Raw genomic sequence first — 27,417 nt, forward strand, 5'->3', positions numbered from 1 at the left:
TTTCGAGCAGAAGCCTTCCTGTACTGTTTATCACTACCCTTAACAGAGGTGTAGCAATTCTTAGGGTGGCAGAGATTACGGAGAGTGACTCTGTTCTCCTTAGTCTTAATTCAATTGGATTTCCTTATAATTATTCACGTCAGGCCAACCCAAACAAGGCCTGAAAGCTATGATATTCAGGAGGTAAGAGCAACAAAAAACGCCAGTGAAGTTACAAATGTTCTCTGAGGATCTGAAAATGCAACAACAGTTCTCAGCACCATTTCAAATGGGTTCTTTATTGATTCTAATGAGCAGAAAGAAGGACTTCAGCTTGGGGCAGGAGATCAACTCTCCAGTCTCAATGTTAGCAAGAGTTTAGCAAGATGCTTTCAACCACCTCTCTCAATCATTTTAAATGTCAGGACCCTTAGGGGTATTTTTTATAATGGCTAATGCACATAGGAAATGTCTATGGTGTAAACCATAGAACAATATGAAAGATGAAGGAATAATCCAAGACCACAGTCACTGGAACATTTCAGGAGACCTAGACATGGCTTTGAGAGAGGGACAGAGAGAGACAGAGAGACAGAGAGACAGACAACCCCCCATGAAGGCAGAAAACTCCTGACAGGTGTTTCCATCATAGGTGCTCGTATTCATAGGCTACTAGAAAGAGTATAAATTGGTACAACCTTTCTGGAAGGGAACGTGGCAATGTTTCAAGATTCTTAAATATGTCTATATCTCTGACCCTATCATCACAGTTCCAGGACTGTCCTAAGGAAATAATCAGAGATCAGGGTAAAGATTTATGAATACAGACGGCCACGGCACTATCATTTATAGTATCAAAAAGTCAGAATCTGAATATCCACAATTGGGGCATGGTTAAATGTTTAAGAGCATATTCATATGATGGTATATCACATAGGCATTATAATGTTTTAGAAGAATTTTGAATGATATAGGAAAAAACTCATTATATAATATTAAAAAGCAGAGTATAAAAATTATATGTATGTTATGCTAACCACTCCTCCCTCCTGCCATGAAGTGGTAAGAGGGAAATTCATAAGGAATTATAATAAACCAAAATATTAATAGTGGTTACATTTGGGTGATGGGATTATAGGTGATTTTGATTTCTTCTTTATGCTTTTATATTTTCTAATATTAGAATATATTTGTATACTTTTATATAAGCATAAGAATATACTTCTGCTTTTATAATCTGATTTAAAGCTTCCTTTCTAAGGAAAAAGTGGGGATCAGAGGGCCCGAACTAAGCACTGGGGCAGGAGGAAGTGTGTCTCACTCCCTGTCTTATCTAGCGCCATGTGGCTGCTCATTCTAGAGCGCTCCTCACTAGAGCTCATTTCTATACAGCTGAAGGACCACATGGATGCTGCTGGCTCTCAAATGGTTACCTCTAGGTGAGCCCTCCCAACTGACCTCCAGACCTATATGCCCACATGCTTATTCCACACCTCTACCGGCTCTGTGTCCAGCTGGCCCCTCAAACTCAACAGACCCTAAATGGAAGTCATCATCTTTCTTCTCAACTCTCCTATCATATGGTGTTTCCTGGGCAGTATGTGGTACTGCATCAACCCACGTGTCTAAACCCGAAACCTGATTCCCTGATTCCTCGCATCTCCCTCACTACTAGGCCCTCGTCCTTCCACATCTAATCAAGATAGTCCATTTGTCAAGGCTTGCCAATTTTCCTTCCTCTCTTGGATCTGTACTTTTCTCTTTCCCAGTCTCTATCTCAGGTCTGGCCCTTGTCATTTCTCTCTTGGAATGTAAGCTTCCTTTATTTTGTTCTCTTTTAGTCTACTCTCCATACTACAGTCAGTAAGCTCTTTCTAAAACAGTTCTGATCATGTCACTTCTGTATCTGAAATCATTCCATGGCTCTCCCAGCTCATTCCTGCAGACTTCAAGGCCTAGCCTCTGCCTCCTTCTCTAGCTACTCCCATTCTTCACGCTCTGCGCCACATAACCTGGAACAATCTGACGTGGCCCAAATGTGCCATCTCTCGCCCCTTCCATGCCTGCACCAGCAGTTTGCTTGAAATGCCCTCCCTTGCCTTTGGAGCCTGGCTAGCCCCTCAAGTCTTTTAAAAGACCTAGACCTAGTGTACACACTGCCCCTGCTGGGAAATGTTCCCCGATCCCCTGAGACCAGGCCAGTCCTCTCCAACACAGTCTCACTGCACTCTGGGAGAGCTCTGTCACAGCACTTCTTATTTTCTGTGTGGTCTGCTGGTTCCTTCACTACACTATAAACTTAAGAACTGGGACTGATCTTATTCCTTCATCCCTCATTTCCAGCACCTAGCACATAGTAGGTACCCAATAAATGCTTTCTGAAGACATGCTGAATGATGGCCTCTATGACTAAGAAAATAGAGACCAATTCTACAGACAGATCCAACCACCTAATCAACAGCTTACTCTGTGCTCAAGTGATGACATAAATAATAAGACGAAGGAAGAGCCAGATAGGATAGTATGCCCGTCCTTACCTTGCACCAAATATCATACTGTACAAAAATTAAACAGCAGAGAGCTGGAATGCTCATTTCTTGAAAACAACTGCATTGGAGAGAAGGAACAGAGACATTCTTAACTATAATTTTTAAATACATGAAAACAAAACATATTGCTACATATAGCAACAGGGGTGGGGTGGGAGGAGAAATGCCATATAGCTTCCTCAGAGCCATGTTTTGCTGGGAGCACCCCCCACCTATGGTGTACCCCACAAGATGGTGGAGCCAGCATCTCTGCAAGTGGGCTTGGGGAGACAGGGTAGCCGGGACGAGACCTGACTATGAAGAGGCTGCCAAGCTTGCAGAGGTGGGAAATTAGAACCACTGCTCTTTTTGCCTCAGGCTAGTTAAAGCTACCTGACTGTAAATAGCGTGAGGGAACTGGTGCTAAACTGATTCATTCCTCTACTTCTATGCTCCAGTTGGACCTGCTAAGCATGGAACTAATCAAAGGAATAATTTACTTAATTGCATGAAACCATCCCGAGAGCTAACTTAGCACAACTGTTCTCCATTACCCAGCCCAATTCCCCAGCGCTGGGATGATGAGCTGCTAAAAGCTGGCTGGGTAATAGAGCTGCATTTCATTTAAGCAGGGGTCAGCAAACTATGGACCACAGGCAAATCTGGCCTCCCACCTGCTTTTGTACAGCCTACGAGCTAAGAATGGTTTTTACATTTTTAAATGATTGGAAGATAATCAAAGGAAGAATACCATTTTGTGACATGAAAATTATATTAAATTCAAATTTCAGTGTCCTTAAAGTCTTATTGGAACATAGCCACACTCATCTGTTTGTCTCTAGCTGCTTTCACACTATAACAGCGGAGTCGAGTGGTTGAGACAGCAACCACACAGCCCACAAAAGCTAAAATATTCACTATCTGGCCCTTTACAGAAAGTCTGCTGACCCCTAACTTAAAGGCTGGGCTAGGCCAAGGTCACCCATAATAGCATTCCACAGCATCTTGGGTCCCAAGGTATTGAAAAATTATTTCCACTAACAAGTTTATCTTTACAATCAAGTCCACTCAAAGAAACTGCCTGAAGTTTGGGCTTGAAAACTGTGCCAGGTGGGATTCAAATAAGATGCATATGAGAATTTAGCAAAGGGTCCTTTAGTTTGGAGGAATTTGCCTAAGAAGATGGAAATATCAAATTTTCTTCACTACAACATTCTCTAAATTCAGGAAGTCAGCGGCTCAGCAGGAACCATTCACGTCCCCTGACCTGCTGCTGGGGACCCCACAAGTGGCAGTTTCCTGCAGGCCATCGTGCTTGATTCTCTAGAAGTCCTCACAGACTGGCCTCTCTCTAAGTGCTATCACCTGATTGAGGAAAGTCGGGCTGGAGAGAAAGTCCCAGAAAGGTGTAAGTGTAGCTTCCTGAAAACAATCAATATTCCCTACAATGTTTCGTTTCGGGATTCTATTTAGCATCCCACTACCCTCCCTTCCTATCCCTTCTGAAAGCCGTGGCTAAGACAGAGAACTCCAAAAGGGTGAGGCCTTGTCGTCATATCATAGTCAGTGTCGTCTTCATCCCTAGAAGGGAGGCTGCCCAGGAGCAGGCTTTGAGTCTGGGAGTGCCAGGGAGCTCTGTCGGGCAGGCCTGAGTCACAGGGCAAGAACCAGAGCAAGGAGGGAGGACGTCTCACAGTGCCCCTTCCCCAGAGCTTAAGATTTGCGAATGATTATAAGCCATTATGATTACTTTTACTACAACACAAAAAAGTCTGGGCTCCCTTTATGGGAGTCTCCTTTTAAGAAATAGGGGTGACATACATTATAATAAATAAAATAAAACAAGCATCTGTGTTAAATTCTAGAATTAACACAGCAGCAGAAAACATGACGATGGGAAGAAACCACCTGGAAGGGATATCATTTAACTCATCCAACCAAAAAGCACAAAAAATGCATTTGGCACCTGCACATGCTTTCTGGACAGTGAAAGAGAGAAGCATCATCCGCCGAGCTAGAACCTCTTTAGAACTAGGTTCGAGCTGGAGGTGAAAGAGACACTTGGAGCAGGTAATCCGACCTCGAAGGCAGTGCTTCACAATCTGTTTCACTTCACAGTACATACAGAACTTGCTAATATTTGATAGCACACTAGGGTAAAGCAGACAGGACTGCTGGCAGGTGGTCCCCAGGGGCCTGGAGCCAGCCTGAGAGCTGAGTGTACACTAGCTCAGACATGGGCGAGGCAGCTCTGGTCTAAGTTGTTGACTGCAATCACCCAGTGGTCAAGTTGCTCTGTATTTCTGCCGTTAGTATGATCTCCAAACCAGTTGGTCCTTGACTCAACAAACCAGCACCATACTAGTGTCCTCCACCTCACTCATTCTGAAGGTCATCGTGGTAAACTGATTTCTTAGAAAGACGAACCTTCTGGTTTAGCAGATTTAGTCTGCATTCAAGGGCATACTGTGTGATGGATGGTGCCCCCTCTCAGAGGCCTCTCATAGAGCCTCTCTGATTGAGGGTAGTGTAAAAGGACATATATTTTTTAGGACTGCCACCAAAAATGTGGACATAGTGAACTGAGGCAAACAAAGCATCAGAGAGCAACTCTAAATAGCAGGCTATGCCAAAAGCACCGAGGAAAAATGGATTTTCATGAGGGCAAATGCAGGCGGTAGGCACAGGAGAACAAACGCAGTGACTTCTGAATGGGGCCATTAGCTGATTTATAAAGGCTCTCGCCAGTGGCCCTTGCTGTGGGAGACGGATGTGTTCCTCCTTCTAAAGCCGTGCTCCACACACTTGTTTTCTGGGGAACCCAAGGAATCAACTCCAAGGACGCAAATCCATTATTTTCAAACCTTAATTAACTGGAACCTACTTAGGACTTTAGAGGGTTTTTTTTTTCTCACTTTGAAGGAAAACTTTTCTCTTTAAGTCAGCATGGTGTAAATGAAAGAAAACAGAACAAAGCGTTAGCTATTTCTTGCATAGAAGCAGCTCATTTAATCTTTGGGGGCTTCAGCCTTCTAATTTATAAATTGACAGGGCCAACGAGATTTAGATATTTAAGGTTATTTTCAGCAGAATTCTGATTTTAAGACATGCCAACAGATCAGCATCCATCAATAATCTGTGATCACTCTTCTACCCTGACCACCATACCCCTCCTAACACGAGCTGAGATCACCAACAGTCTTTTATAGTTTTTAGAGTATTTCATATATTTAATTAAATTGAACTTTATAGCAATCTGATGGGCTAAGGTCTCTAAATGTTACAACAGAAACCGTCTCATTTGATGTGCTTGAAGCGATGGTTAGTCATTCTAGAAGCAGCTAAAGAGAAGAATCATACAGAAGAGATACATATATAACTAAACATTTGTTTTAATTTATATAAATGTATATTCATTCACTGTTTTTTTAAAAATGTAAATCTTTAAGAGTATGCTAATTGTATTTCTAGATACTTTTTTCTGAATAAACTACACTCATAATTCATTATCTATAATTTAGTTTTTGTTTCTTTAAAAGAGGGAGAACTTAGACACTGTAAAGCAATCTGAGTACAGAATTCTCCCTGAATTTTATGATTTTTTCCCCTACTCTTTGATAGGTGTCACACCCGAATGGCAGAATTTTTGAAGATTCATCCTCATCAAGTCTTTCCAAACAATTTAACTTACTTTTCACAGAAACAACAGCTTTCTTTTTTATGCTCTTATTTGATCAGTTTACCTAATACTCATTTACATTGCATAATTATAACAACATGTACATGTGGCATAACGAGGTTTGGGCATGAATAGGATTGACCCTGGTACACACAATTTCCCTAGCGGAAGCAGAGGTAGAAGGGAGAACTAGCCAGTGTGTGCAGCATGCCATAGGCACTGACCACTGTGTCCTGCAGAAGGAATGACGAGCACTGGCTGAGATGACCATGGGGCATCCAGGCGAAGAGTTCAAGAAGGCAGGTGGAGAGGCTTGTCTGGAGCCTGGGAAGGAGGGCAGGGCTGGAGAGACAGATTTTGGCATCATCAGCATCCAGTCAGTAGTTAAAATCGTAAGAGTAGAGGAATTCATTCAGGAAGGCAGTGTGGATAGAGAGAGAAAAAAAGAGGGTGGGGTAGACCCCCAGGGAATGCCAACCCTAAAGTGGTGAGCAGAGGAAGAGGCTTCTGCAAAGGGACCAGCAGGACATCACTGGAGATGTATGAAGAGAAGCAGAGAACCAGGAGGTGAAGCTTCAAAGGGCCAAATGCAGGACAGAAGACTAGGAAGCAAGAACTGAAAAGTGTCCTTGGATTTGACAACCAGGTAGCCACTGGTGAGTGAGAATGAGAGCATGTCCACACCCCCAAAGGATTTCACTGAAGGAAGGAAAGAGATATTCCGTCATCTCCTATGCCTCCGGTCCTCTCCCACCAGCTTTGCCGTGTTCTTCAGCGGCCACTCTGCCTACTGTCTCCCCATCAGCATTCTTGAGCAGACTCCTCAGGCTGCCTGAGCCCAGGCAAGGGAAGGAGGAGCATGACAGCCCCGGAAGATACCCTGGACTCCTCCAAGCACAGGCAGAACAGATTATCCACTTGTCCCCGGAGCTGCTAACTTATTCGTAGGCCCAGGGTGGCAACTATGTACAATGTCTGCTGATAAACATTTGTGTAAGTATATCACAAAAGATAGGATGAAATGAAACTTCAATTAGAAAGTTTTATAACAAGACTTTTGAGATCTCTCCAGGCTCAAAGTCTCAGAGAAAGAAGTCTCCATGAGGCTATGCTCTGCCAATGGTCTGATAAACAGCTCCATCAGCCAATCCTGTTGCCCAACTCATTTTTCAAACACCCAGAGGCTTCCCTCAGCACACAGTGACCAGGGAAAGAAAGCCAGTTCTCTGGGGTTTGATTAAGAAATATGAATGAGAAGAAAAAAAGTGCACAATACAGAACACAGGCTCTACTCTTTTCTCCAACAGCCAACGTTCTAGACTCCTCAATTCTCTGCTTCTTCAGATATTAATCTAGAATTTGTAAACATGTACTTCTTTTTGGAAGATGGGCATTAAGAAGAAATACTTTCTTTTTAAGCCTCACAATCAGATACTGGTTAACTGCCTTTTAAACTTCCATGTTTCCTGTTCCCTTCTCCATTAAGAGGGATTTGAGGTAGAAACTGAGGTGAGGATCAAATACTGGACACAGCCTTATCAGAGAAGACCAGCTGGGAGTTTTGGTCACACAGCCACCCACACGGACACCACTCTTTTGCCTTGGCTCATGTCACTAGGCCTCGTGTGCCTGTGGAGTTGGGAGGGTGGGTGGGAGTTAGTTCCTGCTTGCCTCAGAGAACACTGTTTTAGTGCAGTGTTGCAGAAAGGAGAGGAGGGAAGAGCCCAAGACTGCCATGCTGAATCTCATGCACACTGGGTTCAGGCACAAGCCCAATCTGCTGGTTGCATTGAAAAAAAGAAGTGACTGACCTGATCCAAACGCAGGGCACCATCCACAAACCGCTGTTTGCGTAGCTCCTTTGCAATTCCGTGGAGATTCAAGACAGCTCGGTGTACCTCCTCACTGGTGTGCTCCGGGGAGATGGGGGGCAGCTCCTTCTTGGGGATTTTCTTAGTTGGGCTTTCAATCATGCTCTGTGCATGCTCGTAGCTCAGTTTGGTGCAGGAGCAGATGATGGTCCGGCCAAACCATTCATCAAGGATCTGCAAAGACGTACAGATTGTGAGCGAGTCATGAGGAGAATTTTTTTCAAGTTTTTCTTTCATGCAACCATTCATCCATACACATTCTAGAGATTTACTGAGCACTGACTTTGTGCTCGGAGTGGTGTTAGGTTCTGCCTAGGCACAAAGACCAATCAGAGGTGGAAGCTGCTGCCCTCAGGGAGCTCAGACTTAACAGGCAGTGGAGGCCGATGGAACGTCTCCAAACATACAGGGGGCACAGGCAAGGCCAAGCAGGAGACTTGAGGTGAAGGGCCTGTTGGAGGCTTTTTCATCAATGAGTGGTCATCAACGTCAAAACTGGAAGAGAGAAGAAGGGGATAGATGCCAAAGACGTGACAGATGGGGAATCTGTGGGCATGGTAATGGATCAGACATGGGATGTGGGACTGAGAGAAACAGAGAACATAGGTGGAGAAGCAGGATGAAGTTAGAAAGAGAAAATCAACTCCAGCTTATTCTATTTGGGGCATTTATCTGGAGACAAAGGTCCAGAACAGAGTTTCTCAACCTCAGCACTACTGGGCTAATTCTTTGTTGTGGGGGCTGTCCTATTCATTGTAAAATGTTTATTTACCAGTATTCTTGAAATTTACCCGCTAGAGCCAGTAGCACCTCCCCCCCAACCTTCGGAGTTGACAACCAAAAATGTCTCCACACATCGCCATACTTGCCCTGGGGGGAACTCGGCCCAGGATGAGACCCACTGGGCTCGTAGCAGATACACCCAAGTTTAGCGGTGGTGCTTGCTGAGTGGTGGGATTACTGTTGATCTGTACTTTATCCTTTCAATTTGTCTGTATTTTCTATAATGAGCATTTATTACTTTTAAAACAAAAATAAAACAAACATTAAAATATTTTTGGACTCCTGAGTCTGAGATGCAGGGAGGAGACCCAGATGGGGACATGTAGCAGGCAGTCGGGGGGTGGGCCTGGGGAGATGACTAGTCTGGAGGTGGGGAGCGGGCATCATCGACTGGAGGGTCCAAGGAAGAGAGTCAAGGCTGTATTCCCTACCACCTCCTCCATTTTAGGGAGCAAAAAGAGAAACTGGAGAATGAAAAACAAGAGAGCTCAAAGAGATAGGAGAATAATTAAAAGCATCCACTGTTAGGAAAAGCAGCAGAAAAGGGCTTTAAGAAAGGGGTACTCAAAAGCAAAAACAGATACTTAGGTAGCACTTCCGATGAGACAGAGACCGTTTATACACTTTCCATGCTATATACACAGCAACTATTTAATTCACACGGCAACCCTATGAGGTAGGTATTTTATTATCCTCACTCTGCAAATGAGGAAACTAAGGCACAGCCACGGTAAGTAATGTGCCCAAGGTCATACCTTTAGAGAATGGCAAAGCCAGGAACTGAACCCAGGCAGTCCAGCTTCAGAGACTGAGCTTTTAACCTCTAGCATATGTCAAATGCCACTTGGACTCAAGGAAGATGAAAACAAAGTCTTTGCATTTAGCATTTGCTTATTGGTGATCTTTAGGAAGGCTATTTTAGGCGGAAAAATATGGGACAGTGCGGGTGAGGGGAGGCCGGGAAGCAGAGTCAAACTGTAAAGCTTTCAGGCCCGTGCTGTGAATGGATTACACAGATGCTGCCAGAGCAGTTCCTCTCACTGTCAGGGCAGCCAGAGCTCTGCCTTCCATCAGCCTGGCACACACACCCGTGTGCCATTCAAATAGCAACATTTTCTCCGTGTGTTGTGATGTGAAAAAGTTCGGGAAGCTTTGGGTTAAGGATAGGTGGATGGCTATCAGTGGAGGCAATGCAACGAGTGTGGATGACTGCTTCCAGAAGGATGGCAGGACAGAGGATTATGCTGTGTTTGTAGGATGAGGGGAAGAAGCCAGTAAAAAGGAAGACTGAAGATGCAAGAGAACGAAGAGATCTCAGGCCAAGTAGAGGAGACCCATCCATGAGAGAGGAAGACAGGCTTGGAGAGGAGGCAGGAAGGAAGGGGAGGCGAGAGGTGAGAGAGGTGATCTTGAAGGGAAGAAGAGGGAAGTTGTGAGTGCTCATATCAGATAGCCCCAATCTGTGGAGTCAAGTATAAGGCAAAGAACGGAGAGGGCTCTGTGGGGAAGGGTTCAGGGCATGACGAAAGTGGAACAGCTCTGAGATAAATGCTGTGGGAAATGAGATTCATGAGCAAGGAAAAGCCAGATGTGCTGAGCCACAGAGGGAGCTCCAATCAGCAGCAGAACCTGTCAGCCTGGGCTGGCAGACATACCCCCTGCCTTCCTTTCACCAAACCATTCAAACCCCAACCTCAGAGACAATGCTTCCGGAAAAAGGCCATCTGAGGGATCCATAGGTGTTCCCAGTGGGAAAAGGAGAGAGCCCAGCACAGAGGTGCTGTCCATGCTGCAAAGCCTCTATAGAACACAGCTTCTACCCTGGAAGGCTAAAGAGACCCCTCTGATACCATCACCTTCCCTTGAAGGAAGAACCAGTACTCTTAAAATGGCAGCTATGAAGCACAGGAAGAGAATGAATGGTAGCAACTACTCACATTTTTCTTTGATTCAGTGCAAAGAGCCTTATTACAAAGAGCCTTGGATCTGTAACATCAGATTTTGATTTTCTTAAAAAAAAATCCTCAAACTATACTTTTTGGATTATTCCAAGAACCACTCCTATCCAAAAATGCAAGTGATTCAAATATCTTCCTCATGACTCTTCTGCTGTGGCAAGCGGGTCCTGAATTTGGCTCTCAGGAGGTGTCTCTGTGTGTGTGAATGCACGAGAAATTGTAGAGCCAGTTCTAGGTACTGTCCAACAGTCCTGGTGGGAAGTAGTGCGTGCAGGTCTCAGAAGAGCCCCGTTCAAGGTCAGCCCTTGCTTGTCCTTCTATCACATCCACATTTCCTGAAAACTTCCCACTAATGGAGTTGCTCCAACCTCCTCTAGAATGACAGGGCCACGACCTACTCATTCTTGTGGTCACCAAGTTTTCCCCTGGAGACTAAGCTTGTTTCCTTTTCTCCATTTCATTCCAAACCCAGTCAATCCTCCTCCTGTGTGTCCACATTTTGTTTGATAGTCTGTCTTGAGCATGCTTGGGGAAACTTTCCTTTCCATTCTATTCCACTTCCTTCTTGCACACACTTCACAAATAGTCTCACAGACTCCCTCAGGCATCCAGGTCATAGGATACCTGGTTTCCTGGGGTCTGTGTCTCTTTCTCCTGGAGGACACAGGAAACCACTACACACTTACCCAGGCTAACCACCTCACACAGAGAGACTGTACCACCCTGACTGGGCATCGATTTTCACGTCAACTGGTGGGTCAAAAGCTGCTTTAACAATCTAATGAAAGCTTCAGGCCCTCTCCCCTGAAATATTTATGCACCAAATTTTGCAGTAAGTTCCACGAGGTTCCTAGACACCTTGCCACCCCCAAGCCCATGTATCCTGGCTCTAAACAGAGCTTTGTTGCTCCCTCTGAACCCTCTGATCGTAGTGCTGAGCCCTGACCAGGGGGCACTTTTAATCCTGAGGAGTTCTTAAAATTTATTACCTGTAACTTGGCAAAACCAGAAGTTGACCACTCCATATCACACCTCACTAACCACACACTGGCTGCACTATCTCAGCTGGTTTGAGCCACATTTTTTCCTAACGGGCACCTCTGCTCCTTTAGCTTGTTTCCTTCTCAGTCAATGACAGATGCTGTTCTCAACAGCGAACACGAGCACCACCAAATCCGAGCCTGCAGCACTGATGAGAAGTTTCTCACAGCTCTTCCACCTTACTTGAACCCCCTTCCCCTTAATGTCTGCATCCCAGAAAATCTGTACCAACCTTCTTTCTGAATATACAAAGGGCTGAAGCGGCAGCTCTGAAGAGCCATCGAGAACTTCCTGGCCCAGTGACAGTGGCCTCAGGCAGCAGAACCTATTCTGCTTTAACATAATCCAGTGTTTCTGGGAATCATACCTGAAACACAGACTAAAAAAATTCTTAGGCCAGGAAAACATGCCTGAAACCATCTTGTGGGGAGGGAGCAGGGAAACAAAGATGCCCACTGCAGACTTACACAGAGAAGGGCAGCAGGAAGGCAAAGACTCAAGGAGGGGGGAGGGTCCTAGGGGCAGCATGCTTTACAGTATGGGAGGAAGGCCTCTCTGGATGGAATACCTCATTAATTTCCAATTTGGAAACTGTATTCACATCAATGTCCCGTCCAAAACCAGGGTCAGTGGCAGAAGACAAAAGGACAAAGAGTTTTTCATGGAAAAAGTAAAAAAGCCATGAGGAGCTTCATAAACAAAACCCTTCAGAAAGAAGATCATGTCTTTCCTCTTTCCTTTGCTTAATCACAGGATCTGGGTCACTCACTTTTTGCAGGCAGCAAGTTTTCTGCAGACACCCTAGGACACTACTAGAATGTCAGATTAAACACCGAGCCAGCACCGACTGAAGGCATATGGCTGGAAAAAACCTGGTTAGAAAGGAGCAAAGAGGGGGCTGGCCCAGTGGCGTAGTGGTTAAGTTTGCAAGCTCCACTTCGGCAGCCTGGGGTTCACAGGTTCAGATCCCAGGCACGGACCCATGCACTGCTTATCAAGCCATGCTGTGGCAGGCATCCCACATATAAAATAGAGGAAGATGGCCACAGATGTTAGCTCAGGGACAATCTTCCTCAGCAAAAAGAAGAGGACTGGCAACAGCTGTTAGCTCAGGGATAATCTTACTCACCAAAAAAAAAAAAAGCAAGGAGCAAATAATGTATACCTCAAGACCTACTTTCAGGTACCAGGTAAGACAGGAAATAGCACAACACTTCAGAGCATTGGCCCTGTCCGGTCGCAGAGTGCTTTCACACCTACTACCTTTTAAAATCTCTGTAACACATCTGAGAGGAGTGCATTATTCAGCCCATTTTACAGTTGAGAAAACAGGCTGGGGATTTACGAGAAGTCTCATAAAACAGACAGACATAGATGGTGAAATAAAGAAAACAAGTATGCCTCAACACATACCAACTTTCTATACCTTATAGATACAAAGTTGTGAGGAAACCACATCCTTTGAAAACTGTTCATTTCCATTCAAATGTATTTTATTTTATTTTTTAACATTTTATTTTATTTTATTTTTTTCGTGAGGAAGATCAGCCCTGAGATAACATCCATGCTAATCCTCCTCTTTTTGCTGAGGAAGACCGGCTCTGAGCTAACATCTATTGCCAATCCTCCTCCTCTTTTTCCCCCCAAAGCCCCAGTAGATAGTTGTATGTCATAGTTGCACATCCTTCTAGTTGCTGTATGTGGGACGCGGCCTCAGCATGGCTGGAGAAGCGGTGCGTCGGTGTGCGCCCGGGATCTGAACCAGGGCCGCCAGTAGCGGAGTGTGTGCACTTAACTGCTAAGCCACGGGGTCGGCCCCCAAATGTATTTTAAAACTCATCTTCTAAAAAATGTCAGTGCCTCATTAAGAAATTTCTAGTTCACAAAACCGCTAATGGAGTTAATTTGTAATTTTTAAGTAAATAGATGCCATATCATTTCTGAGCAGCTCTGGGTTCTGTATTTTGAACTAAAATATTTAGTTCAAAAAAACATATTAGGAAGAAAGAAACATTTTCCTGACTGGAACAAAACCAAGCTGTTTGGGGTGGCCAGGGGTAGCACGGGGCAGATTTCTGCCACTTCTTACAGCTATGAACACGAGGCAATCATCCAGGTGAGGGTGGAGGGGCACGGTGGCGAGACAAGTCAAAGGTGCCAAGAAGAATGTGTCTGAAAAGGAACTGGGCAGAAGAGGAGGTGCTCCAACACAGCTCAGAGAGGCAGATAACAACATGTCTGTGATGGGAAGGCACTAGTGACTGCAGTGGGCAGAGGCAGTTGGGTGATGGCCGGCTGAGGAGTGAGCAGGGGTCTCCTCCACTAGGCCCACTCCTCGCACTAGGCCCACTATGACTGAGTGAGGCATAGGTCACTTCTTAAGAATAGAGAAGACCACGGTAGGATTAAAGAGTTAATAACAAGATGGAAACACAGTCAGCAACACAACTTCATTTATTTTTTTTTGGTTTTGTTTTTTGTGAGATCAGCCCTGTGCTAACATCTGCCAATCCTCCTCTTTTTTTGCTGAGAAAGACTGGCTCCGGGCTAACATCCATGCCCATCTTCCTCCACTTTATATGGGACGCCGCCACAGCATGGCTTGCCAAGCAGTGAGTCGGTGCGCGCCCTGGATCCGAACCGATGAACCCCGGGCCACTGCAGCGGAGTGCACACACTTAACCGCTTGCACCACCGGGCCGGCCCCCAGCAACACACTTCATTTAGACCTAGCTGTGTCCTCTCCTACTGTGTGGAGAAGCTGTGAGGCCACACTGGGCCCACCAGAGACATCTGCCAAGGGCACTGAGGAGGGAGCACGGGCAGCAGAGGGCAACGTGTTTGCCAGCCTCTTTTAGTTTATAAGGCAGTTTGTTTATGTGCTAGAATTTCCTGGAAGATTTATTTATATAGAAAACAAGCCTAAGTGAATAAACTGTGCTATCCTCTACTATCTGAAGTCACCTGCCATCAGCCTAGTCTGCTGACCCCTAGACTGTAATTGGGCCCCTTCCCATCTTGACCTGGAGGCAGCTGTCTAAACTTCTAAGCGTAAGAGGAAGGAAACCAGGAAACTTCCTCAAGTGTTTGCCTTGCAAACCTAGGAAATGGCAGGACCCTGAAAAGAGCCTGAAGGCCCGGATGTGGTTAGGAGACCAGAATTCCATTCCTCTGACAGAGGATGAGGGTGCCACGCCTGAGCAGTCCTTGAAGTGTTCCCTTTACCACAGATAGTTGCACGGGGATGGGGAGGGCAGGAGGAATCTTTAAAGGTGGCAGACTGGGAGGCCAACAGGCTGTGGGAAGGAAGTCAGAGGTTGGGGGAGAGGGAGGAAAGTGTAGGAGAGCCATGGAGGAAGCCTTCCGAGGACTGGGTTCAGACAGACCCAGGAAACACAAAAGCATAGATTTCTAAAGCAAGTGAGGTTAATGCAGCCCCAGCCTTTCAACAAGACCAACCTAAGCCATCTCTCAAAAACAGAGGTCCTGAGGACTGGCCTGGTGGTGTGGTGGTTAAATTCGTGCACTCCACTTTGGTGGCCCAGGGTTCACGGGTTCGGATCCCGGGCACAGACCTATATGCCACTTATCAAGACATGCTGTGGTGGCATCCCATATACAAAATAAATACAAGATTAGCTCAGGGCCAATCTTCCTCACCCAAAAAAAGCACCCCCCCCAAAACAGAGGTCCATCCTTCTTTTATTTATTTATTTATTTGTGAGGAAGATCAGCCCTGTGCTAACATCTGCCAATCCTCCCCACCCCCTTTTTTTTTGCTGAGGAAGACTGGCCCTGGGCTAACATCCGTGTCCATCTTCCTCCACTTTATATGGGACGCCGCCACAGCATGGCTTGCCAAGCGGTGCGTCAGTGTGCACCCAGGATCCGAACCAGCGAACCCTGGGCCGCCACAGCAGAGTGCGTGCACTTAACCGCTTGCGCCACCAGGCAGGCCCAGGTCCATCCTTCTTTTAAAGACACCTAGCACAGCGACCTGTTATGTTGTTTATTAACCTCAGGGCCCAAGTCCTTAGATTTAAATCAAATCCACTATTAGTAACATCAAAATACAGGAGAAAAGCTGATTAAAAACAATTTTTAGCTCTTTGTGACAGTCTTTTTAATGATAAATGTCTCTTTTGGGTTTTGTTTTTTATTTCTTGAAAATATTTTATTTTGAATTCTTATTTTAATCCCAAGGATTCACAGCAAAACCTGTGCTCAATTTAGTCTGCTGTTATCTCTAAGCAACCTTAGATAAGCCTCTAATTGCTTGGTGCCTTCATTAGCAAACTGGGACACAAGGGACAGAGAACACAGCAGAGTTCTGCCAAAGGCTCCTCTGCTCCCAGGTTGTCTCTATGGGCCTGAAATAAAACAATTCTGCCCCACCTCTGCTAAGGACTAAAGATGGATATTCTGGGAACTTTTCTACTATTCTCAGAATCAGCCTTGGAAGCTACTGTCTCTCACTGGGAGCTGCTTGGGCAGGATTTCCACTGCAGGGTCCGAGGATGAAACATGAAACCCAACACTGTGTTTCTTTACCATTAACTGAAGCCCTAAGTTACACGATACCATGATGACCCCGGAAGAGCACACCATTTTATTTTTCAAGCTTCATAGATTTCCCTGGGGGGCAGCGGCAGGGTGAGCATGGAAAAGCAGTGGGGGTGAAAGTCTGTGGAGGGGTCGTCGTGGGGAAGGAGGCAGCGCACCCTCCCCAGCATGAGCAGCGTAAGGCCCCCCTCAACGCCCAGGATGCCGCTCCAGAGTGCTGAGAAGGCTGCTGTAGATAAAAATGCCTTACCAAGGGGAGCATCATTCTAATTAACCAGACTAAGTAAAGAATGAACTGTGAAAACAGATAACGCAATTTACTTTATGAAATCATTGTTGAGCGTTTTTGGGATACATGGCACTGCGCTGTGGTGGGGAAGGAGAGAAAAAATAATGAAGAATGGGCTCTGCTCACAAGGATGTTAAATCTAGTAGGACAACAGATCTGTGCATGTATGGCTCTAAAGTGCAGACGACAGGTGCTATAGGGAGGAGATGGGAAAATGGATTCTGACAGGAAGGGTGCGGGTTCTCCTGTCTGAGAATCGTCTGAGGTAGTCCACCCTGCGCCCTTCCCAGAGTTGAGCAGGAGCCCCACTTTTCACCCATTCCAGGCCATTCGAGAACTGGTAGTCCTCGGCCTCCTACTGGAAGCTAATCCCTCCTCTGAGGTTTGGGTCCTAAGCCTCCCACTTCCTTCTTGACCTGGCTGCCAAAACCTGTTCCTTCTCTCCTCGTCTTTAACATCTGCTTTTCCATTCGCCTTCCCACACAGCCTACAAACATATTTCAATATCTCTCATCTGTATATTAAAAAAACAGGGAAAAAAATCTCAAAATAATTCTTACTTTTCTCTTACTACAATGGTAATATACATTCATTGCAGAAAACTTAAAAAACACAGGTGGGAAAAGGAGAAGAAAAATCATCTCATATAAATCCACCATCAGGAGACAACTACTGTTTCTATTTTGGTGTATATTTAATTCCTGTATCTTCAATACCTCGTACAGTGTCTGAACAGAGCAAATACATAATTAATATTTACTAAATGAATGAATGAAGGACTAATAACAGTTGCATGAAAGAAGTGGCATTTCAGTTGGATCTCGAAGGATAAGTAGGATTCTTACTGGTAGAGATGAGGGGAAGGACATTCTAGGAAGAGGGAAAAGCATATGCAAAGTCTCAGAAGTGTGGCAATTCCATATTAGGTTAAAGAAACCCTTTAGGGGCTGAGGGGACTAGAGGATGGGTGACAGATGGTCACAAGGGGAGGAGTTGGTGAAGGTCTTTGCATGTCATGCTCTGGAGATTCGACTTTTGTGGACAATCATAACCCTCTATCACGTTGTAAGAGGATGTTGAGCAGTAGTGTAATAGAACCAGATTCAGCTTCTAGAAAGTCATCTAACAGCACTGGGGAAATAGAATGGAGAGTCCAAGAACAGTCTCTCCCAACCATCCCAGGGGAGGATGGCAAGGACTTGACCAGGGGTGGTGACTGTGGTAACAGGAAAGAGGATTGATTAGAGACACTTTGCAAAGGTAGACTGTTAGCACTTTGAACTGCTGGGATGTAGCAGATGTGAAACAGACTGGAGACTGAGAGTCTGAGTGGCTCAGAGGATGCTGATGCCATTCAAAGATCTAGAGAACATAGGGCTTAAATTCAGGTTGGAACAGGAGCATGTTTTACTGCATAAGAGAGGGGAAAAGATAAGGAAAGGTAGAGAAGAATTTTGACTCCCAGAAGAGGGGACTTCAGCCAGGTCAAGCTGGCTGCACTCTCTGATTTCCACGAAGGAGAACTGAAAGTCACCTGGGGGAACAGTGGATCTTGAAGGAAAGAGGAATGCAAGGCAAAGTTGAAGCCTGGAACCAAGAATAAGGGTTTGAGACAACTACATTAACAACAAATAAAAAGATTTCTAAGTAGTACTGAAGGTCCAGCTGAAGAAAGACAGCCTGAACTGGTACATACCATAGTTCTACAATACCCAGTGTTCAAAATGCGGTGTGTTAGGCAGGGACTGGAAAGTTTTTCCTGGAGCTACAAGGAATGGGCCGAGACTTGATGGATGTTCTAAGATGGCAGACAGGCAAGTTTGACCTCAACTAAAGTCAGGTCACAGAAGCTGGGGTGGGGAGCTGCTACACAGTGGAGAGCTCAGTTACACAATAAAAGCCAGCTTTTCCCATGTGAGCGAAGATACTCCAGGAGATGAGAAGAGACTCTAGTCCTAAGAAGACTCTGCAGTCCATGCATTTCTAGCAGAGAAGACAGGGAGGAAAGAGCACGAAAAAAATCCCATTGAAAGCACTTTTTAGATTTTATTCTGAATGACAGACTGAAGAGTTTTTAAAATGGAGAGACAAGACCTAATTTCTGATCTAGAAGGATCACTCTTTGTGTAGAGAGAAGATGAAGTGGGGCAGGGGCAGAAGCTGGGAGAACAGCTAGGAGGCCACTGTAGTCTGGGCGGGGGGACACGGGGTGGTAGCTTGGACCCAGGTGACAGTGCAGGTAGTGATAAGAAAGGGGGCAGATTCCGAAAGCAGTGAGAAGGCAAAGCTGAGGTGATTTACTGGTGGACTGGATATGAGGGGTGAGAGAAAGACCAAAGCCAATAATGACCTCATGGCTTTTGGCCTGCGTAAATGGCTGAAATGAGGCTGCCACTGACTTAGGTTGAAATGGGCAACTTCTGGAGCACACTCTTGCATTCTAACTGAGCCGGACAGCACACGGCAAGGATGTGTGGGAGACCAAGCTGTGGATAGCTACCGTAATTGTGAGACGCTTCCTTTATTATTCTGACCATTGACCCTGAGAGTCTACGGTTCTAAGGCCTAAGGACTTAGTCATCAAGTCAGATTCATTGCTTGTGACCTTCTTTAAAGTGTAAGTGGTGTTTTTACAAAGGTGACTTCAAATTAAGATGCCTCTGATGAGTGGGGCACATAGATGGTCTCTGTTTTGCAGGACCTTAGTGCTAAGTGAGGCAGAAATGCCAGAGGTGTTCAGGAGATAATGAGGTCACTGGACTGACATGGTCAAAGTGGATTTCACGGTACCAGAGTTGAATCTTACAAAGCACAAGATTTAGTTGGATCTGTTTTCCTTTATGACAATATATAATCACAAATGTCTAGATCAGAGAACAATGCTCTCACAACCAATATGCGAGAAATACATCAAAAATAGATCCTTAGAGTTTACTGATCTAAAAATCTGGGCACTGGCTTAATGAAAGCATATATAACTAAGATTTTCTAGCTAGATGTTTAAAATAATCTACTGGGTGTTTAAAAAAAGTTGGAATAGCTTTTCTATAGTCGACCATGCCTGCTCCAGAAAGTAAGACATTCCAGTAGACTAAGGAAAAATATGAAATTTTCTCCACTTCAACTCCAGGTGGAACTGGTGGCTGTGATACAACAGTAGTGGCATGATGCTGTTGGCCCTGCTCTGGCTCCTAGTAAGTCCAAGCCCTTACACCACAAGAAGCCACCAGCACACGTAAACCCAGCCTCAGGCTTTGGCCACCCTCCTCCTCATTCATTCGGGTTTTTGATGCAGGCTCACCTCCCTCCTCACTGGCTTTCTCTGGCTCCTTGACCCTCCTATCTGCAGGCCCCCCGGCCAACCCCCCACCTTAACTCAGGCTTTCCTTGCCAGTGTCTGGAACAAGCATCATCCCTTGGACATGAGTCTGGAATCTGACCTCTCATCTCATGCATCTTGACTGTGAGTAAGCGATATTCATCTGTCACTATATCCCAGGACTAACCAACCAGGTCCACCCCCGATGTGGTCTCTTGGTCTGAGTAGGGTGTTTGGATGACCACAGTACAAGGAGTGTGGTTAGTGGGTCTTGCTCCACGACTGTCCCTAGTCCAAATCCTTGCACTTCCTATTTGGCTTGGTTTAATGGAGGCCCAGCATCCCCTCCTGGACGCTGTGCCTACTTCACACCTGCTCTCCAGCCTCCTCATGCCAGAAGGCTTGGTCACTAGACACAGCCTCCAACAGAAACCCTAAAGACCAATTGAGTTTTCAGAGTATGCCTCTTTCTAGTGCTTCTTTTATGACCCTCATATTTTAGAAGCTCATTAGATCAGGCAGCTTTTTATTTCTTGGGTCTGACCCTGGCAGGCATAATTCAGATTCAAAGTTCTTTTCTGTTGACTCAAGTTAGTTTTCTTCTATGGGCTTTTATCCTTTATTTAGTTAAACTTTCACAAAAATAAGCATTTATAAAAATATAAAAGTAATACATGTTTTCAAAAAACATTAGAAAACACAAAAAAGTAGAAAAAATTACTCATAGTCTTACTACCCAAACACAACCACTATTGGCATTCTATTTTATTTCCTTCTGGTCTTTTCCATTCATTTTTTCCCTGTGCATGTTCCCGCCCCCACCAAAATACGATTGCTGGCATACTGTCTTCACAATTCCTTCTTTGTATTTCAGATAATGTTTGCCTCTTGACTCTTAAAAAGGAACTTATTATCAGATATTTAGGAGTCGTAAAAACCAACTGTAATGTGTGTAACTTGTTTTAGATTCCAGTTTGGACAAATCAGTTGGAGATAATCTGGGAAATGTAATTATGTACTGGATTTTGGATGATATCAAGGCATTAGTATTAATTGTTAGGTGTGCTAACGGCATTGTGGTTATGTAAGAAAATGTCCAATTTATTTAGTCATATATCAAAATAAGAATGAGTGAAATGACATGATGTCTGTGGTTTGTTTTAAAATATTTTAGCAAAGAAATAAATGTTGACAGTAGTTGAATCTGGGAGATAAGAAGAATGGGCTTATTGTGCTATTTTCTTTACTTTCATGGATGTTTAAATTTTTCAAAATAAAAATTAAAAAATTAAAATATCCATAGTTCAAATAGTCAAATGGTTTTAAAGGCTTATTATGAAAAACAGCAGGCCTCTGACCCTCTCCTTTCTCTGCCACTCCCCAAGGGTAACCACTTTCACCTCTTTTAGTAGATTATTTTGGTATTTATTTTCATATTTCTATATAACCTGCTTGATTGCTACTCCTTGATTTTTCAGTTTTAGGCATTATTCACAAACTTTTCACTATAGAAAAAGAGAATTTATTTTTCTTTCCACATATAACTCCCTTCCCCCAACCAAACCCACATAAACATTCCAGGCCCTCTTCCTCCCAATAAAGTTACATCATAACTATCAAAATTAACTATTATATTTATGAAAATACTAAGTGTTACTTTTCTTTCTTCTACAACTTTTTATTTTCACTGGAATTAATAACTGTCTTGTTTTAATTTGCTTGGTTTTTCTGTATATGCTAGGTACATTAATCCACCCCAAATTGTCCATCCACTGTCTAAAATAGCGGTTCTCGAAGTATGGTGTGTGGACTCCTGGGGCTCCCTGAGACCCTTTCAGGAATCCATGGGGTCAAACTATTTCCATCATAATGCTGAGGCATTACCTGCCCTTTTCCACGTGTTGACATTGACACTGACGGTACAGAAACACTGGTGGGGAAAACAGCTGGTGCCTTGGCATGAATCAGGCAATGGCAACAAATGGTACCCATGGTGAGGGTACTCTTCACCACCTCACACTCACTGGGGAAAAAAGCTAGTTCACTTCAGAATGTTCCTGATGAAGCAGTAAAAGTTATTAATTTTATTATGTCTGAACCCTTGAGTACTTGTCTTTTTCACTTAAGCGGCATGCCGAAGTATGATGGTTGTCTTGAAAGTCATTGATATAATTTTGAGTTGAGAGCTGAACTGATTATTTTTTTTACAGAACACCATTTTTACTTGAAGGAACAACTGACACACAAACTATGGTTATTTGGCACTTCAGGGAAACCACTGACATTATTTATTGCCAATGATAAAATTCGAGCTTTCATAAAAATTAGAACTTTGGAAATTTTGTATCTGACACATGATACACATATTTCCTAATACTTAAAGACTTATCTAAGATCAGTAGTGATATTAAACAAATGTGATTTTTTGATATCATATAATGAAATATGTCTACATTTAGAAGATCAGCATAATGAGTCAATATTTTCTAAATGACCTAAATTTCTAAATACACGATAAAAAATCATGCATGGGTAAAAGATCCATTCAAAGTCTAAGGCAGACCAATAGATTTTAATGTAACCTGGTACAAAAAGTTCAACCCATACTGTATGGGGTTCCCAACTGGTAGGGTTGCCATAACAAAATACCACAGACTGGATAGCTTAAACAACAGACATTTCTTTCTCCCAGTCCTGGAGGCTGGGAAGTCCAAGATCAAGGTACCAGCCAATCTGGTTCCAGGGGAGAGATCTCTTCCTGGCTTGCGGATGGTCACCTTCTCACGGTGTCCTTACATGGCTGGGAGAGAGAGAAACCTCTCTGGTCTCTTCTCATAAGGACATTAACCCTATCAGATCAGGGCCCCACTCTTACGACCTCCCATAACCTTAATTATCTCCTTATAGGCCCTACCTCCAAAAATAGTCACAATGGGGGTTAGGGCTTCAACGTATAAATTTGGGGGGGAACATAATTCAGTCCATAGCAGATATCGTTTCAGATTCTAGATTGCAACTAACTTTTAAGAAACTACTGTCAAGTGCTGGTGTAGTACAAAGAGGAATATCCACAATTATCTGAAAAAGCTATTAAAATGCTCCTTTCTTTTCCAACTACGTATCTGTCTGAAGCTGGATTTTCTTCACATACTTCAACCAAAATAACTTATCCCAACAGACTGAATATAGAAGCATATATGAGAACCCAGTTTAATGTCTTCTCTAAGACAGATGTGAAAAAGATTTACCAAAATGTAAAACCACCTTCTCTCCTGATTTTGTTCTAGAAAATAATTGTTTTTCATAAAATGTTATTTATGTTAACATATCATGAATTGGGTTTATTATTATTATTTTAATTGACATAAGTAAATGTTTAAAATTTTTATCACTTTTAATTTCTAATAGGGTAAACAGTGGTAATCCACATAAACAAAAGCTCTTTGAGGTCCTCAATAATTTTTTAGTGTAGCAGGTCCTGAGACCAGAAAGTTTGATAACTGCTGGTCTAAATCATCTCTCAAAAGATTCAGGGCTGGGGCTGGCCCGGTGGCTTAGAGGTTAAGTGCGCGCGCTCTGCTACTGGTGGCCCGGGTTCGGATCCCAGGCGCGCACCGACGCACCGCTTCTCCGGCCATGCTGAGGCCACGTCCCACATACAGCAACTAGAAGGATGTGCAACTATGATATACATCTACTGAGGCTTTGGGGAAGAAAAAAAGGAGGAGGATTAGCAATAGATGTTAGCTCAGAGCTGGTCTTCCTCAGCAAAAAAAAAAAAAAAAAAAAAAAAGATTCAGGGCTGGCCCAGTGGCATAGTGGTTAAATTCACACCCTCCACTTCAGCAGCCTGGGTTCGTGGGTTCGGATCCTGGGCACAGACCCACGCACCGCTCATCAATCCATGCTGTGGCAGCATCCTACATATAAAACAGAAGAAGACTGGCACAGGTGTTTGCTCCAAAGACGATCTTCCTCAAGCAAAAAGAGGAACGTTGGCAACGGATGTTAGCTCAGGGCCACTCTTCCTCACCAAAAAAAAAAAAAATTTCAGACTCATAGATATTTTAACTGTTTCATTTTCTCAAAGATATTTCTCCTAGAGCCTTCTGACTTGCTCCAATCTGGATCAGCTGTCTTCTATACCTGTGTAGTCCTAGTCCCCTAGGAACTTTCTTCACCATCACCTAGGTCAGGTGTCAGCAAACTACAGCCTGTGGGCCAAATCCAGCCTGTCACCTGTTTTTAAGTAAAGTTTTACTGGAACACAGCCGTGCTCATTCAATTATGCTCTTTTGTGCTACGACAGAGCTGAGTAGTTGTGACAGAGATCAAACGGCCTATAAAGCTGAAAATATTTACTACCTGGTTCTTTATAGGAAAAGTTTGCTGACTTGTGATCTACACAATTCTTTCACTTCTTTCCTGTGTTGCTTTATTTGTTTCCTGAATACCATGTCTCCCTCCTTTCTGATTTACTCCTTCTTTTGGTGAAGCACATCTTCTGGTAGCTTCCTGAGAAAGGGTGCATGAGAGGTCCATTTTTTTGAGACCTTGCATGTCTGAAAATGTCCTTTCCTACTCTCACATTTTATTATAACTTAGCTGGGTCCAGAATTTTAGCAGAGAAATCATAGTCTTTCTGAAATTAGAAAGCTTTGCTTCATTGTCATCTACCTTCTAGGATTACGACAGAAAAGTCTTAAATTATTCTGAGTTCTGATCTACTGTACATGACTCTTTTTTTTTTCCCCTTCAGGAGGCTATAGAGTCTTTTCTTTGACCTTGGGGTTCTGAAATTTTACGACGCTGTGGCTTGGAGACGACGTACCTCCACCTCTGTGCTGGCAGTAGGCTCTGTCAATCAGGAAAGTCACGTCCTTCATAAAGCGGCAGTTCCTTGAATTATCTTGTGGATCATTTCTTCCTCCTCTTTTTTTTGTTCTCTATTTCTGGAATGCTCATTGAACAGATGTTGGATGTCATGGACTGGTCCTCTAATTTTCTCATCTTTTCTCTCTCTTTCTGGGACAACTCCTCAACTTTATCTTCCAACCAGAATCTTGAGTCTTCTTCATTTCTTCTATAATGTTTTTAATTTTCAAGAGCTCTTTTTCCCTCCCTCTGAATGTTTCTTTTTTAAAATATCTAGATCTTGTGATACAGACACTTTCTTTTGAAAAGAAATTCTCTGAGGATATAAATGATAGCTTCTTTTCCCTGTACTGTTCTGTCCTTGCTGCTTTTTCCTGTGTGTTTACTTTGGTTTTCCTATCTCACATTAGAGGCTTTCCTCCTGGCTGTCTCTTCATACATGAAAGTGAAACACCAAAAGGCTGATTTTTAGTGAAACCCTAAAATGCTCTGCTTGTGTGGGTAGAGCTCATTGTCTGTAGGCTTTACTGTAGGGAGACACAGCTGGGCTGTTGGTTGGGAAACCCTTGAGGTTATTATCTTTAAATCTTCTTGGGCCGGCCCTGTGGCTTGGTGGTTAAGTGCGTGCGCTGCGATGCTGGTGGCCCGGGTTCGGATCCCGGGTGTGCATCGAGGCACCACTTCTCCGTCCATCCTGAGGCCGAGTCCCACATACAGCAACTAGAAGGATGTGCAGCTATGACATACAACTATCTACTGGGGCTTTGGGGGGAAAAAATAAAAATAAATAAAATCTTTAAATCTTCTTCACTACTCAGATTCCTCAGAGAAAGATTTTTCATCTCTTGACTCTAGGCTTGGCTACTACAATTTTGGGGTTGGCTGGGAAAAGCAAGCTGGGATTCAACATTCAGTATGCCAGCATTCACTCAACCTCCCCCAAGGGACCACTACCATCAAGTGTGTTTGGTGTCCCCTAGTTCAGACATCCTTTACTTCATTCTGTCCAGAGAATAAATTTTTAGTCTTCTTCTAAGTTATGAGAGGGGAAATCTTTTTAAATAAACTTTTAACAAAAATACAGTTAATCTCCTCTTCACACACCTCTTCCCCACTTTACAGAGTTACCTGGTGCTGTCAATTTCTGAATTTCTTTAGGGTTCTGCTGTGTAAACTGGGTTGTTCCTTGGCTTCCTCTATTGTTGGCTCAGGATTCAGCTTTCTCGGGACTGCTAAGTCAGTGATCACTCATCCATCTGCTTTCTAGCTTCCAAAATTTTGTTGCTGTTGTCTCCTCTCCCACTCTCTTTGTCCTTGTGGGTTTATGTCTTCAAAAAAATATCTCTTTACTGTTGTTTCAGTGAGGTTTTGGGAGGGAATGAAAGTAAATGTGGGTATTTGATCCTCCATCTTTATTTGAACTTCTTTATAATTAAATATCTTTTTTTTAACTTCCATTTACTATTACAGCAGAAACATTTCCTATGTTCTTACATAGTCTTTGTAACGGCTTTAGTAATTCCATAACATTCCATTGAGTCGGTACTATAGCTTACTTAATCATTACCCTAGTTTTGGATGTTTAGAGTTGTTTCTGTTTTGGGGGAGGGGACTAGTTTTTCCTGGAGTCATCTTTCATTTATCTGTCTCATTTATTCCCTATATTTAGGAAATGCCTGCTGACATTCTTCTCCACTCTGTTCTCAGTGCATGGTTTCATCACTTTGTGCTTGATTACACACTACCTTGCAAAATTTTAATTCATCTTCCAATCGCCAGGTCATCCTGCACAATGGTGCAGCACTAATCTTTCTAAAATGTCATCTTTCCCATGACACTTCAGAGGAACCCTAACACCTACCATTCACTTGTGACTGGCATTTGAGGCTCCCCATAGTTTGAGTCCACTCCAGCTACCCCAACTCACCACCCTTTCCCAAATGTCCTCCTTCAAACATGGCCTGCTCTCCTAACTGCAGCTCAGGCTGTTCCTCCTGCCACTGCCTGTCCACATTCACCTTCCTTTACACCCTATCTCCTGCACCAAGCCTCACCCACATGACTTTGCTTACACACTTTCCTCCTTCACCTGATAATAGACAAGAATCAAGTAACCTGTTTCTAATTGCTTAGGGTCAATCTTGCCTTATAAATGGACTGACAGCTCTTCAGAGGCAGAGGCTCTTATACGTTCTCCTCTATGGCAGCTGCCCCTCCACCACCCTCATCCTACCACCATGGGACTTCAACTCAGCACCAGGTGCACAGTGGGTGCTTAAGAGGGACTCACTGAATGGAATGGACATGCATGTAAGTTGTTACCTTGCCCTTCGGAGTTAGCGTCCAGATCACGGAGAAGGTCAGCTTGTCAGTCATGGGATTGAGGCTGCACAACTCCTCACACAGCAGCCTGGGAAGCATGGGGACAACCTGCAAACAGAGAACAGGCCCATGAGCACCTTTCTCCAATTCACAGGAGTTTACCACAGGCTTAGAAGCAGCCCAGAGGGCGGAGTTTTGGTGAACCGCTTG

General features: G+C 44.0%; 1 protein-coding gene across 5 annotated transcripts in view; it reads right to left on the reverse strand.

Annotated features, from left to right (window-relative positions):
- DIS3L2 (DIS3 like 3'-5' exoribonuclease 2) overlaps window positions 1-27,417 on the reverse strand; it is a 337,343-nt gene that overhangs the window by 67,718 nt on the left and 242,208 nt on the right. For all 5 annotated transcript variants that reach the window (XM_004427679.3, XM_087424689.1, XM_087424686.1 and 2 more), the window contains 2 exons: window positions 27,208-27,315; window positions 7,998-8,231 (listed from right to left, as the gene is read on the reverse strand). In XM_004427679.3, coding sequence (XP_004427736.1) covers window positions 7,998-8,231; window positions 27,208-27,315 — 342 coding nt within the window. The remainder of the gene's footprint in view (window positions 1-7,997; window positions 8,232-27,207; window positions 27,316-27,417) is intronic.

Source organism: Ceratotherium simum, chromosome 37, assembly GCF_057802395.1.
Source record: "Ceratotherium simum simum isolate JZ-2026a chromosome 37, ASM5780239v1, whole genome shotgun sequence".
NCBI lineage: Eukaryota > Metazoa > Chordata > Mammalia > Perissodactyla > Rhinocerotidae > Ceratotherium > Ceratotherium simum.